The sequence below is a fragment of the Clarias gariepinus genome, chromosome 21 (genome assembly GCF_024256425.1).
Source record: "Clarias gariepinus isolate MV-2021 ecotype Netherlands chromosome 21, CGAR_prim_01v2, whole genome shotgun sequence".
NCBI lineage: Eukaryota > Metazoa > Chordata > Actinopteri > Siluriformes > Clariidae > Clarias > Clarias gariepinus.
Genome location: NC_071120.1, coordinates 2,042,501 through 2,059,443, shown reverse-complemented (window position 1 = coordinate 2,059,443; position 16,943 = coordinate 2,042,501). Strand labels below are relative to the sequence as shown.

At 43.9% G+C, this 16,943-nt stretch overlaps 1 protein-coding gene across 1 annotated transcript in view; it reads left to right on the top strand.

Annotated features, from left to right (window-relative positions):
- LOC128509559 (protein unc-13 homolog A) overlaps positions 1-16,943 on the top strand; it is a 91,501-nt gene that overhangs the window by 59,822 nt on the left and 14,736 nt on the right. Inside the window, exons 12-21 of the mRNA XM_053481335.1 lie at positions 5,299-5,351; positions 6,042-6,123; positions 7,528-7,602; positions 8,948-9,167; positions 9,457-9,684; positions 9,995-10,136; positions 10,354-10,523; positions 10,902-11,017; positions 11,386-11,549; positions 11,790-11,940. Coding sequence (XP_053337310.1) covers positions 5,299-5,351; positions 6,042-6,123; positions 7,528-7,602; positions 8,948-9,167; positions 9,457-9,684; positions 9,995-10,136; positions 10,354-10,523; positions 10,902-11,017; positions 11,386-11,549; positions 11,790-11,940 — 1,401 coding nt within the window. The remainder of the gene's footprint in view (positions 1-5,298; positions 5,352-6,041; positions 6,124-7,527; positions 7,603-8,947; positions 9,168-9,456; positions 9,685-9,994; positions 10,137-10,353; positions 10,524-10,901; positions 11,018-11,385; positions 11,550-11,789; positions 11,941-16,943) is intronic.

Genomic DNA, 16,943 nt, shown 5'->3' with positions numbered 1-16,943 from the left:
CTCTTTAGTGCCTCCTATTCCTATTAATCCTATTGTTCTGTTAGTGTCACTGCGTGTGCTTACAATGCCAGACAACATTCAAATGCAAATTATTCACTCTCCCCAAGTGTGAATCAGCTGTTCTCACCTATACATATTAACCTATACGTTCTCACCTAAAGGTAAAATTCCACCTATATAAGTGTGACAAATATGCAAAGAAATGCAAAAAAAAAAAAATAGGAAGGGGCAAATACTTTTTCATGGCACTTCACATGTAGTCAGATTGTTCCAGTGGCTGAAACTGTGGCAGGTGGAGTTATAGCACTTTTCAAATCACACTTACTATACACTGATATGAATAACTTTGAATGATGAATGCTACGTTAATATGATCTCGGGCTTGCATTATAAAAGCAAAGCGCAGAGTTTAGTCCGAGATCAGGGAAGTACGTGATGTGGTGGAGAATAGGCAGTGGCGGTTCTACACTGAATTGCTCCGCGGGCGGGACCCCCCCTCGGTCTTGTTAATTTGTTTTAAAACCCCCAATTCTGTGAATTCCCCCAGCAGCGAAACCGGTTTGGTGACTTCACACCTGTAGTAAAGGTGAGATGGGGGATTACAGTAACTGTGGGTGCGCTTCACCTCGGAGCGCGCTGTCGCGTTGTATTCAATGAATAGACTAAAACAAAATCATGTTTGCTACAGCATTGGAAACAATATTGTATTAGGCTAACTTTATTAAAGATTATACACTCTTGTATTCTTTGTCCACACACGTGGGCATCTTTAAATTTTTAGATATTGATCCTGTCTCGATGCAGCGAATTTTCTGAGCAAATTAATAATAATTTCCATGAATGAAAAGCAGGAAGAAGAAAAGGTTACGCGAAAATAAGAAAAAGCTTTAGAGGTAAATGCTGTGAAATGCTTCATATGAACAGATTCTGCCTATAACAGGTCAGGGACAGTGAGGCTGGATCCAGCAGCGCACCACATCCCACATCATAATACATGTTGATGATGACCAACACGTCTCCCCTCATCTACCAGAGCCAAGTAAAAAGAATGGCAATCAAACAGAATAAAATCAGTAGCAGCATTAACTTGTGCTAGTTATTATGATGGTGGTCAATATTAATTAAAATAATGTTTCTCAGCATTATTTCGTGTTAATATTGACTACCCTAATAATTAAAATAGTTAACTAGTTTACTAGCGTGAGCTACTGCTGCTACTGATTTTATTTCAGCTTACGTGTTCAGTTTTATTGCCATTCCTTTTAAAATATTGTCTTTATAGATTTATATGTTGTTTGTCTTGATGTTCTTTTTTTTCGTTTCTTTGACCCAATATATGTTCAGTGATACTTCAAATAACATGTTTAAATAGCATTGATTTCTGTATTGTGTTATATTTTTATACTAGTAACTGGTGTTAAAAATGTATCTCTACATTAATGAGCCAATGTATTATGGTGTGGGCTGCTGTGGGCCAGGAAGTCCAGGGCCACTTTTTGGTCCCAGTCCGCCCCTGTAATAACGAATGGAGAAAGCGCTGTCTTAAGCCCGGGGATTCTGTGTTTCGCGGGGGCCAGTCGTGAATAGCTGACACTCAGTAACAGCCAATGAAATTGAAGCATTTTTGTTGCTTTCCACGTGGTGTGGCGTTGCTTAAATAATATCTGTATAATATCCGTATATCCTATAAAATCGTCCAGACCCTGGTTCGAATCCCGCTCTGGGTGAAAATGTAATAAATGTGAATCCTTTGTTTTACACTTTTTGCTTATGATAATCATTAAATTACAGCAACTGTGAGGTGAAAGCTAATGTGTTTCATAGCTTAAGGAAAAAAAATTCTCAATTGCCAACATACATTTAGTACTGAAGCATAACTTGATAATATAATGGCTATATCGTGGTATTTTAGCGAATAGCACTGGCTGGGAATCGAACCCGGGTCTCCCGCATAGCGGGCGAATCACCTACCACTGAGCCACCAGTACCCGTCTGCTTTGAAAGCGCGTAAATATAGGCTAACGTCATACATCTTTGTAGTCCTTTTGCACACGCGCGGGTGCGTTACAATAATAATAATAATAATAAATTTGGAGAACTACTTCTAATAATAATAATTCTGAATGAAAATGATGAATAAATACATAACAGTTTGAGCTTGACACGTTTATGAGCTCTGTCGCTTGCCGTCAATGGGCGCCTAAGAGACATAACATTTTTCGGCTTCAGTAGACACACAATACTTTTACAAGACTGAAACACGACTGCCCCCTACAGGTATTGAGGGGGATTTTCACAGCTTGCCGCGCGCACTCGCGGTAAGTCGTGGGATCCCTTTTCCGAAAACGCGCGTTTTTAAAGACCACATCTGTAAGCAACAGCTCTGGGAGGCTATTCTGTCCTCAGGCAAAACAGTTGAAACAGATACCATCCAAACCCTGACAAATTCAATGGATGGGAGAGTTCAGAAGCTCCTTTCGAACAAGGGGTCCTATGTGCAAATGTAACATCACCTATAATAAAGTTTTGACTTGTATACTGTTTGATTTCAGTTACCTTTCAGTTTGTAATAACCTGCTAATGCTTATAACCTTACAAATTACCATTTTTTGTTCTTTATAAAAATGAAAAGTTTGGAAACTCCGTTGTGCATAATAATTGGGAACATGCATTTAAGTGCATTTTGAGTGTTTTATTTTTTTAAATATACTGTTATCACTGGGCAGTTTGTTCAAAAACCTTTCAATTGGACTCTAATAGTTGACTGGAAAATTACAATGACTTCAATTCATACAGTATAGGTAATTTGGAAAATCTTAGAAAAATATTTTTTGCATAATAATTTGGAACGCAGTGTATACAGTAAAGCATTACAATCACTCAGGAAAATGAATGGATGCGGGGTTTAAAACTTCCAAGTTTATTTTTTCATTAAACTAAATCAAATTTTATTATAAGATAAAACATGTCAAAAGAAAAGTCCATCCAGTCATAAATGATGGCTAATGATCAATGAAACATATTTTAAACAAAAAGCAGCGAGCAGCTGGACATCGGGACGTAGAGCGTAAGTACGACGCGTTGGCCTGGCAAGTGCAGGTCTGAGCAGGTCAAGAAGATTCATAATCTGTTGCCTTGGAAGGCGAAACTTTTTTAAAATATCCACCTCAGGCAAAATATGAAAAGGGCTGAAGTTTTGCCTAAAGGAAAAATGTACATGAAACACACGGCTGCGCGGACGGCGACATCTTCAGTTTAGCACAACAACACACTGTATCGCTGCCAAATTGTTTGCCACCTGTTCAATATTAAACATGATTGGCAATTTTAATGCATTAGTCACATTATGAAATAGGCTAATCATCCATCATTAATACGACTTTGATAACGTGCCATAATGTGCTCATACACTGCTGATTTATAAAGACTGCTGCTCAGTGGCGGCGACTAGCGCCTTGAGCTGAAACAACGCTAAGAGTGAGTTAAGGTTGGTCCAGACCAACCTTACGAACGTGTGACTTACCTTAGAGATACTTAGCGTACGAACGTTTCGGGAATCGCGCCATAATGTTAAGAGAGAGGTTAAGGTACAACTTAAGTTACTATTTAGTGATAAGAAGCTTTTGGGGAACCGGGCCCTGTTTGTTTATTTGTTCAACTGTCTGTCTGTCTCTGTTTTCCCTGTGTATATTTCTCTGTCTATGTTTGTCTGTAGCCTTGTTCGTCTGTCTTGCTATCTGTCTAATTGTCTATTTAGCTGTTTCTGTTTGTTTGTGAGTCTGTTTCCCAAACTTTCCATCTGTCTATCTATCTGTCTGTCTGACTCTCTGATTTGCGGTCTGTTAGCCCATCTGTCTATTTCTCTCTCTCTCTGTCTTTTTCCCAATCTGTCTGTCTATTTTCCATCTGTCTGTCCATCTAGTTGTCTTTCTGTTTTTCTCTGTCTATCTGTCTGACTTTCTGATTGTCTGTCTGTTACCTCATCTCTTTTTCTGTCTATTTCTCTGTCCCACTGTTTGTGTGTCTGTTTCCAAAACTGTTCATCTGTATTTTTTGGCCTGTCTGTCTAGCTGTCTGTCCCTCTGGCTGTCTGTATGTCTATTATTCTAGCTGTCTGTCTGACTTTTGGATTGTCTTCTGTCTGTATGTATATTACTCTCTCAGTGTACATCTGTCTGTCACTCAAGCTATCTGTCTGTCTCTAACTCTGTTTGTTTGTCTGTCTGTCTGTCTGTCTGTCTGTCTAGCTATCCTTCTGTCAAACTATTTGTCTGTCTGTCTGAATGTCTGTCTGCTAGCCTGCCCATCTGTCTTCCTGTCTGTCTCCCTGTCTGTCTATCAGTCTCTCTCCGTGACTGGTATAAACTCTGATCCACATGCAAAAGCAGTAAATGCAGTGTTCTGGTCATACCGCTCCCTGACTCTCACACTCAGGGCAGATTAATTACTCTCAGCGAGAACTGCCCTGACTGAAAGAGACGGAGGAAAGAATTAATAAGGCCTGTGATATGAAATGAATTATACATCTTCATAAAACTTTTATAAAACCCAAGACTCTGTGAATCAATAGCACAGTACTCGAAAAACTTTCTCTCTCTCTCTCTGGATGTTTGTTTAATGTCTGATTGATTCTGCGTAACTGATGCCTGTTTGTGTGTGTGTGTGTGTGTTTTGTTTGCAGATGGGAGTCAGGATGAAGATCAGGTGACGTTTGAAGTCGTTCTGCTGCAGATGTTTGATGGTGTCTCTGTGCATGCCTTTCATCTGCGTCCATGAGGCGACAGGATTATCATCTTTACTCAGATTTGTCCTCTCTTGTCCTCGAGAGCCGTTACAATCGCTCTGTGTGCTCAGTGTCGCTTCTCTTTTCAGCACTTAAAGCCAGTTACATGTTCGCTGTTTGAGAAATACAAAAAAAAAGAGCGGTGAGAAACACCACGTATCAGACGAGTTGCGTAAAAAAATGTCAGAAGGAAAATCCTGTGTGAAAATCCTGTGTGCCTAGCTGAACAAGTCACACGCACACACACACACACACACGTACACAATACAGAATAAATCAGATAGGTGTAGTGTTGTCTTCAGGTGTGTGGAATGTTACATTCCCGCGGTTCGTCTCCTCAGGACGCGGAAAAGCATTTTTAGTCAATTAATTTACACTCGAAGCCCAATCAAGCACGCAACAAGGCCACTCATTTCCTCTCCTTCCTCCTGTCCTGTGTTTCATGTCTGTGTCTGTATAATTAATTTGTCCTGATTGCTGGATGTAACAGATCATGTTTTTTTTTCTTACAACAGACACACAGTAATGAAAATGGAGGCGCAAACCAACAGCCATGGACCAGTGCTGGGTATCATATCAGTCTGTCTGTCTGTCTGTTTGTTTATTTGTTTATTTGTTTATTTGTGGGTTTGTGTGTCTGTCTGTCCCTTTGTTCATCTGTAGCTTCTGTCTGTCTGTCAGTTTTACCATCTGTCTCTCTGTCTGTCACTCTAGCTATTTGTTTTACCATCTGTCTGCCTGTCTGTCGATTTACTTTCCGTCTCTCTGTCTGCATCTACTGTCTGACTGTCTGTCAATTTATTTTTTATTCTTACATTGTCTTTCTGCTAAGCTCCCTGTTAGTCAGTCTGTCTATCACTCTAGCTCACTCTGTCTGCCCAACTGTCTGGTTGTCTCTCTGTTTTGCCATTTGTCTGTCTGTCTGTCCATCTATTTTTCTATCTCTCTGCCATCTCTCTCTCCCTGTCTGTCTGTCTGTTTGTTTATTTGCCTGTCTGGCTGTCTGTATTTCATTGTCTGTGTCATGTCTATGTCACTATGGACAGAGTGTTTATTTGGTGTTTTATATTAAAGAATGCTGTAGTGTTTAATGTTCAGGGTTAAGGAGCGTCCCGTATCCTCCACCTCATGAGAGCTAACCTGGAGTGATGTGTGCTGCTGTCAGGACAGTTTATCTAAGGCTTTAAAAAAGGTTTAAAGAATGTTTGAAGGTGATAATCTTCACCATCTCTCTCTCTCTCTCTCGCTCTCTTTGTAGTGGAGGAGGAGGAGCGATCTTTGGGATCGACAGCATGCCTGATCTACGCAGGAGGAAGCCCATCCCATTGGTTAGCGAAGTGGTAAGAACTTTAAACTTCATGTTTTTTATATTTACTAAAGACTATTGAGGGATTTCTGACAGTCTTTAGGTAAATACCTGGAAACATAATAATAATAATAATAACATGATATTAAAAAGTTTTTCACTGCCCTTTCTTCTTGTCTCGTCCTCCTCTCCTGGTGCTGATGATGTCCAGGCGATGGTAAGTACAAATGATATGAGAACATACAGTATTATAGAAGATCTTTTATTTACCATTAACACATTTAAGGTCTGTGAATGTAACTCGTCTAGCGTCTTCAATCGTCTAGCGCTAATACCCAGAGCCGGGAGCGATGTTTTGTTCACTCGTTCAGTTGTGTCTGACACTTTGTGACCTCATGGACCACAGCACTCCAGGTCTTCCTACAGTAGATGCTGTCCATGGGGTTCTCTTGGCAAGTTTACTGGAGTGGGTCGAGTGGGTAGGACCATCTACAGGCAATTCGGGAACGCCAATTAGTCGAATCTGGAGATCGTGAAGGAAACCCACCAAGAACGTGGAAACTTCGCGCATGCAGACCCCACACGGGAATCAAACCCAGGACCTAAAGGTGCAAGGCCAGAAATACAAGGGATTTAATTTAAAGCACTGATTAATACATAAACCAGGAAGAGCTAAAGTCAATAAAGACAGGAAGTTATTCCCAAACAGGAAGTGACCTAAGCGCCGGCGAGGCGCGGTGCTGCTGTCTCCTCGCTCTGATGTGCGAAACACTACAGCAGATCTAAGATCGGCGTGGGGACGAGTCCTCGTCTCGCACCCACACGTGCGGTCCTCGCTGTACGTGACTCAAAGACGTGTAGCGTGTGTGTGTCGGCTTTGTCTTGGACCACGCAAACGCACGGCAGCACCTACGCCGAGGCATGCGGCCATCAGCCGTGACTCAGCACACGCTGGAGGAAAAAAAACACACACACACACACACACACACACACACGCACGAGCCTTTAGCCTGACTGTTTCAGAAGTGTAGTTTTCCCCCTCACACAGAACAAAAGTGCCTGCGGCTCCTGGAGATGCGGCGCCGACACTGCCGCTGCCGCTTAAAAGATTTTAAAGAGAAGAAAGAAAGATAGAAAGAAGAGAGAGAGAACTTGACGGATGTGTTTGCGAGTAACGATTAAGTGCAGCGTGTCGTTCCGTGATGCCCAGTGAAGATCTTTAGAAAAATATTAATTGCTGCTTTTAAGCTGACGTGATAAATACACACTGCTGCTGATTCAAAAAAACTATTTAACTCATAATCTTACACACACTCATCATGTGTCACGCTCTGTTCTCTTTAATTACACTCTTAGATCGTACTCTCGGACTTCTTTCTTTTGGTATTTCTCTCTCTCCCACTGATTTTATTCTTCATGTCTCCTGTTATGTTCTCAGTCCCTGGTGCAGTCCAGGAAAGCCGCCATCTCGTACTCGCTGGCGTCTCGGCCTTCGCTCAAAGACGAGGATCTGGTAACACACACACACACACACACACACACACACACACACACACACACTTTAGACAGTTTTTTTGACCTGGTTTCACGCACCCCGCCCACTAGCATTTTTAGTTATTTTATATATATATACTTGGTTTCCTCTCACCCAGTGTGAGACTCAGTTAATTAGAGTGAGACGGTGGGACGTTGAAGAACTCAGACCACCCGTTGTCTTCGTTAATCCATCAGAAATTATAAAAAAGTCAAGTGAGTCAGCTTCTCCGTTGGTAAAGTTTAAACTGATTCAGGGTTTGTTCAGTGTAAAAGGAAGTAGATCAGATCAGTGCGCACATTAAGATTCCTATAACGGAGACAGAGGACATGACATCTACAGCGGAGCCTCCGTTTTATTCCACTTCATTCAGGGTAACATCCAAACACCTTCTGATCTGACTCTAATCTAGCTGAGTGTGATCGGATAGCGACGTTAGCGATGCGCGGCCCGCCGCCCTGAGAGCGCTCTTCGGGTCGCTCAGTCTCGGGTTCAGTCTCGCTTCGGGAAGCTGCGCGGCTTTCAATCAGTTGTAAAGTGACAACAAAAACACTGCGCTCCGTATACTCTCACACTTACACACACACACACACACACACACACACACACAGTGGTCAACCAAACAGCGCAGTCTAGTCAACGCGTTCCCGCTATGATTGTGTGTATTCACTCCACTGAGGCTTTGACACACTCTCTCCTGTCGAGCCGATTACGGCGCTGCCGTCGACCTGACACGGTGCTTTGTTCCATGTGTGCAGGATCAGTTTTTCACACACTGCTTTGTTTAAAAAAAAAAACAAAAAAACTACGGCTCACACTCTGCTGGTGAATTATGGATCCGTCAGATCAACTAACCAATGCATGCTCGGGAAAACTCCTTTCATAGCTCAGGGTGCGCTCATACTGTAGCAGCAGTTAGTTAACTTTATGTAGGTGAACTTTGACCTCTGATGGTGTAAGCCTATAGATAAAGGCGGCTACTAAGGCAGGAGTACCTAAATATTAAGCGTTGTCCAGGCCACCTCGTTCGCCGCAGTATGCTCTGTGTCTTTCCTCTTTATCCTATAATCAGTGTTAGCGTCTCAGTGTTTATTATTTTTAAGTCCCAGTGTGATAAGGAAGTAAAACTCTCAGTCCCCATGAGTAACCATGTCTCACAGTAACATAATTAATCTCACGAGGACAATCGCAAGGCGTTTTGCGTCAGATTCTTGTCTCTGTAGCGTCGCGTCCTCCACACCACCCACGCCGTTGTTAGTTAATTACCCTGAGGTCTTACGTTGTTCTGTCCCACCCCTCCCTTCCCTGGTTTCCTCCCTTGCAGAAGAGTCACGTGTATAAGAAAACGCTCCAGGCTCTGATCTACCCCATCTCCTGCACCACACCGCACAACTTCGAGGTGTGGACCGCCACCACGCCCACCTACTGCTACGAGTGCGAGGGGCTGCTGTGGGGCATCGCGCGCCAGGGCATGAGGTGCACCGAGTGCGGGGTCAAGTGCCACGAGAAGTGCCAGGAGCTTCTGAACGCCGACTGCCTACAAAGTGAGTGGTTTTTCAGGAAGTCACAAACCTTCAGCAAACTTTACTTTGATGAAGTTACTCATAAAGCTTCAATAAAGAAAGAGCCTGAGGTGGCTCCTCAGTCATCTCCAGCTTAAATCCTTCAACATAACGCAGGAGCTAGACAGGCTACGCATAACATTAGAGTCAGGATTAATACCAGACCAAAGAACACGACTTTAAGAACAAAGGAACTAGTGTTGTTCCATAAAGTATATCTCAGTGATGTTCTTCCCTCGGTTCTTCTCCTTCTCTCTCTGTCACCGTTCAGGAGCGGCGGAGAAGAGCAGCAAGACCGGCGCCGAGGACCGCAACCAGCACATCATCTCATCCATGAAGGACCGCATGAAGATCCGCGAGAGGAACAAGCCCGAGATCTTCGAGGCCATCAGGACGGTCTTCAATGTCACCAAACTCAACCACGCCCAGCAGATGAAGACCGTCAAGCAGACCGTGCTGGACGGGACGTCCAAATGGTCCGCAAAGATCTCCATTAAAGGTTACAGCAGCTTTTATCCCGTTCTCCAGAAGTGTTGGCACCCTTTAGAAAAAACGGTTGTATCGGCTTTATGATTATGGTCATCATGTGACATGTGACATCACTGCTCGTGCATCGCTCTGATTGGTCAGTAATGGATCTCAAATCATGGTGCTGCTTTCCCTTGAAATTTTTTTTTCAAGTCACTTTTTTTTTTTTTTGAGAATTCTTGGGTTAGATCCCACGTCCTGCCCTGACAGTAGGAGGAGCTGTTGTGCATGCCTCCCATCCAATCTGTGTGTGTGTTTGTGTTGTGTGTGTTTATGAGCAGTACTGAGCGCTCAGGGTCTGCAGGCTAAAGACCGCACTGGCTCCAGCGACCCCTACGTCACCGTGCAGGTGGGCAAAACCAAGAAGAGGACCAAGACCATCTACGGGAACCTGAACCCCGTGTGGGAGGAGACCTTCAACTTGTGAGTGACCCGAGATCACACACCTCTATTTCACCCAAAGACACGCCCATATTTACATCTATGGGCTTCCAGCAGGAAACTTTCTGACCTGCTTATAGCTGGAAACAACTCTTACTTTGAAACACGTAGGACACACCCATATTTCCATATATGGGCTGGTTTGGTCATCATGGTTTTATGATCAGCCTGATTAACCCTCTCTCTGTTTCTCTCTCAGCGAGTGCCACAATTCGTCCGATCGTATAAAAGTCCGCGTGTGGGACGAAGACGACGACATAAAGTCTCGAGTGAAGCAGAGGCTGAAGAGGGAGTCGGACGATTTCCTGGGCCAGAGCATCATCGAGGTCCGGACGCTGAGCGGCGAGATGGACGTGTGGTACAACCTCGGTGTGTGTTTAAACACTCGTTCACTCAGCGGGCTCTCCTGCTCACTGAGTCAGGGTTAATCCACTCCCTCCGTCACACACTCCGATCTTTATTCATGCGCGAGACGTGACCCAGACGTCAGGCAGCCGCGGGCGATAAATACAACATTAACCCGAGCGTAATTACGTCTCGTAGTGTGAGGCTCCGTCCTGCGTTTTTATCTCAGCTTCAGCGGCTCGTAGTGAAGCGTCACAAACTTCACACTGAAACACTCGCTCAGCCACACACTCCACACCTCCTGTAGAGACACTTTACAGGTCTATCATCTTCCTCTCCCACTCATAGCTCTTCGTATGTGTGTGTTTGTTTATGTGTGTGTGTGTGTGTGTGTGTGTACAGAGAAGCGCACAGATAAGTCAGCCGTGTCAGGGGCCATCAGGTTACAGATCAGTGTTGCGATTAAAGGAGAAGAGAAAGTGGCACCGTACCACCTACAGTACACCTGCCTGCATGAGGTATACACACACACACACACACACACACACACACACACACACAAACACACACGCTCTCTCCCACACAAACAGAGTTTCTGTGATCAATTGGTCTAAACAATCGCTCGAGGCATTTATGTAGATTTGTTGCCTTGGCATTTGTATGGAATTCAAAAACTCCACACACACATACACACACACACACACACACACACACACAAGGTAGAGTGATTACTCACACAGATCATTACATCACAAATCAACCCTAAATCACGGCTCCCTGTGTTCCTCCTCGTCTCTATGATGACTGGGGGATCAGAAAGTTCTCTGTGTGTGATGTTTTATTCTCCAGCTCCTGTGTGTGTGTGTGTGTGTGTGTGTGTGTGTAGAATCTCTTCCACTATCTGATGGACATTGAGGGACAGGGTGTGGTGAAGCTACCCGCTGCCCGAGGGGACGACGCCTGGAAGGTGTATTTTGACGAGGTGGAGCAGGAGATCGTGGACGAGTTCGCCATCCGCTACGGCATCGAGTCCATCTACCAGGCCATGACGTACGTCTGTGTGTGTGTGTGTGTGTGTGTGTGTGGGGAGGGGAGTGTCTCTGTGAAGGAGGCGTGGCCTCTGTACCTGTCAGTATCAGTGAAGGAGGCGTGGCCTCTGTACCTGTCAGTATCAGTGAAGGAGGCTCTGTACCTAAAGGTCTCATGTTTTTTGGCTTTAAATGAAGAGTTTTCTCTCTCTCTGTCTTTTTTTGTCCCTCTTTCTCTCTCTGTCTCTCTCTCTCTCTGCAGAAATTTTGCCTGTCTCTCCTCTAAGTACATGTCCCCCGGGGTTCCCGCGGTGATGAGCACACTGCTGGCAAACATCAATGCTTTCTTTGCTCACCCCACCTCCAGCACCAGTGTCTCCGCCAGCGACCGCTTCGCCGCCTCCAACTTTGGGGTATGGACACTACCATACACACTACACCATACACACTACACCATACACACTACACCATACACACTACACCATACACACTACACCATACACACAGCACCATACACACTGTACACACTACACCATACACACTACACCGTACACACTACACCATACACACTGTACACACTACACCATACACACTACACCATACACACTACACCATACACACTACACCCATACACACTACACCATACACTCTACACCATACACACTACACCATACACACTACACCATACACACTACACCATACACACTACACCATACACACAGCACCATACACACTGTACACACTACACCATACACACTACACCGTACACACTACACCATACACACTGTACACACTACACCATACACACTACACCATACACACTACACCATACACACTACACCCATACACACTACACCATACACTCTACACCATACACACTACACCATACACACTACACCATACACACTGTACACACTACACTATACACACTACACCGTACACACTACACCGTACACACTACACTATACACACTACACTATACACACTACACCCTACACACTACACCCTACACACTACACCCTACACACTACACCATACACACTACACTATTCACACTATACACACTACACCATACACACTACACTATACACACTACACCATACACACCACACTATTCACACCGTACACACTACACTATACACACTACACCGTACACACTACACCGTACACACTACACTATACACACTACACCATACACACTACACCATACACACTACACCATACACACTACACCATACACACTACACCGTACACACTACACCATACACCCTAAACTATACACACTACACTATACACACTACACCATACACACTACACCATACACACTGTACACACTACACTATACACACTATACACACTACACCGTACACACTATACACACTACACCGTACACACTACACCATACACACTACACCATACACACTACACTATACACACTACACCATACACACTACACCATACACACTACACTATACACACTACACCATACACACTACACCATACACACTACACCATACACACTACACCATACACACTACACCATACACACAGCACCATACACACTGTACACACTACACCATACACACTACACCGTACACACTACACCATACACACTGTACACACCACACCATACACACTACACCATACACACTACACCATACACACTACACCATACACACTACACCCATACACACTACACCATACACTCTACACCATACACACTACACCATACACACTACACCATACACACTGTACACACTACACTATACACACTACACCGTACACACTACACCGTACACACTACACTATACACACTACACTATACACACTACACCCTACACACTACACCCTACACACTACACCCTACACACTACACCATACACACTACACTATTCACACTATACACACTACACCATACACACTACACTATACACACTACACCATACACACCACACTATTCACACCGTACACACTACACTATACACACTACACCGTACACACTACACCGTACACACTACACTATACACACTACACCATACACACTACACCATACACACTACACCATACACACTACACCATACACACTACACCGTACACACTACACCATACACCCTAAACTATACACACTACACTATACACACTACACCATACACACTACACCATACACACTGTACACACTACACTATACACACTATACACACTACACCGTACACACTATACACACTACACCGTACACACTACACCATACACACTACACCATACACACTACACTATACACACTACACCATACACACTACACCATACACACTACACTATACACACTACACCATACACACTACACCATACACACTACACCATACACACTACACCATACACACAGCACCATACACACCGTACACACTACACCATACACACTGTACACACTACACCATACACACTACACCATACACACTACACCATACACACTACACCATACACACTACACCATACACACTACACCGTACACACTACACCATACACCCTAAACTATACACACTACACTATACACACTACACCATACACACTACACCATACACACTGTACACACTACACTATACACACTATACACACTACACCGTACACACTATACACACTACACCGTACACACTACACCATACACACTACACCATACACACTACACTATACACACTACACCATACACACTACACCATACACACTACACCATACACACTACACCATACACACAGCACCATACACACCGTACACACTACACCATACACACTGTACACACTACACCATACACACTACACCATACACACTACACCATACACACTACACTATACACACTATACACACTACACTATTCACACTATACACACTACACCATACACGCTACACTATACACACTACACCATACACACCACACTATTCACACCATACACACTACACCATACACACTACACCATACACACTACACTATACACACTACACCATACACACTACACCATACACACTAAACTATACACACTAAACTATACACACTACACCATACACACTACACCATACACACTACACCGTACACACTACACCGTACACACTACACCGTACACACTACACACTACACCATACACACTACACACTACACACTACACCATACACACTACACCATACACACTACACCATACACACCACACCATACACACTACACCATACACACTAAACTATACACACTACACCATACACACTAAACTATACACACTACACCATACACACTACACCGTACACACTACACCGTACACACTACACCGTACACACTACACCGTACACACTACACACTACACCATACACACTACACCGTACACACTACACCGTACACACTACACCGTACACACTACACCATACACACTACACCGTACACACTACACCGTACACACTACACCGTACACACTACACACTACACCATACACACTACACCATACACACTACACCATACACACTACACCATACACACTAAACTATACACACTACACCATACACACTACACCATACACACTACACCATACACACTACACCATACACACTAAACTATACACACTACACCATACACACTACACCATACACACTACACCATACACACTACACCATACACACTAAACTATACACACTAAACTATACACACTACACCATACACACCACACCATACACACTACACCATACACACTAAACTATACACACTACACCATACACACTAAACCATACACACTACACCATACACACTACACCGTACACACTACACCGTACACACTACACCGTACACACTACACACTACACCATACACACTACACCGTACACACTACACCATACACACTACACCATACACACTACACCATACACACTACACCGTACACACTACACCGTACACACTACACCGTACACACTACACACTACACCATACACACTACACCATACACACTACACTGTACACACTACACCATACACACTACACCATACACACTACACCATACACACTACACCATACACACTACACCATACACACTGTACACACTACACTATTCACACTATACACACTACACCATACACACTATACTATACACACTACACCATACACACCACACTATTCACACCATACACACTACACCATACACACTACACCATACACACTACACTATACACACTATACACACTACACTATTCACACTATACACACTACACCATACACACTACACTATACACACTATACAGACTACACTATTCACACTATACACACTACACCATACACACTACACCATACACACTACACCATACACACTAAACTATACACACTACACCGTACACACTACACCGTACACACTACACCGTACACACTACACCATACACACTACACCGTACACACTACACTGTACACACTACACCATACACACTACACCATACACACCACACCATACACACTACACCATACACACTAAACTATACACACTACACCGTACACACTACACCGTACACACTACACCGTACACACTACACACTACACCATACACACTACACCGTACACACTACACCATACACACTACACCGTACACACTACACCATACACACTACACCGTACACACTACACCGTACACACTACACCATACACACTACACCATACACACTGTACACACTACACTATTCACACTATACACACTACACCATACACACTATACTATACACACTACACCATACACACTATACTATACACACTACACCATACACACCACACTATTCACACCATACACACTACACCATACACACTACACCATACACACTACACTATACACACTATACACACTACACCGTACACACTACACCGTACACACTACACTGTACACACTACACTATACACACTACACCATACACACTACACCATACACACTACACTATACACACTTCACCGTACACACTACACTGTACACACTATACACACTACACCGTGCACACTACACTGTACACACTACACTATACACACTACACCATACACACTACACTATACACACTACACCATACACACTACACCATACACACTACACTATACACACTACACCCTACACACTACACCCTACACACTACACCCTACACACTACACCATCTTGATATTGTGGTGCACGAGATGAGTGAGCCCCAGTTTGGTGGAGAACACATCCATAAACTGGTCCACCAGTTCACTCCGTGCCTAGGTTCTGAGTGGGCGTCAGATCGTCTCTTCGCTGTATCGATTTGCGGCTGTGTTCTACGGCAGAGAGGGAGGCAAGAGCTGAGGTGCGTGGTATGGGTTCCATCCTCAGTGAATAGTTCACTGGTCCAGCTCATTGCACGACGGTGAAGAGTCCTTGCCACCGAGACTTACAAGTAGCACTGG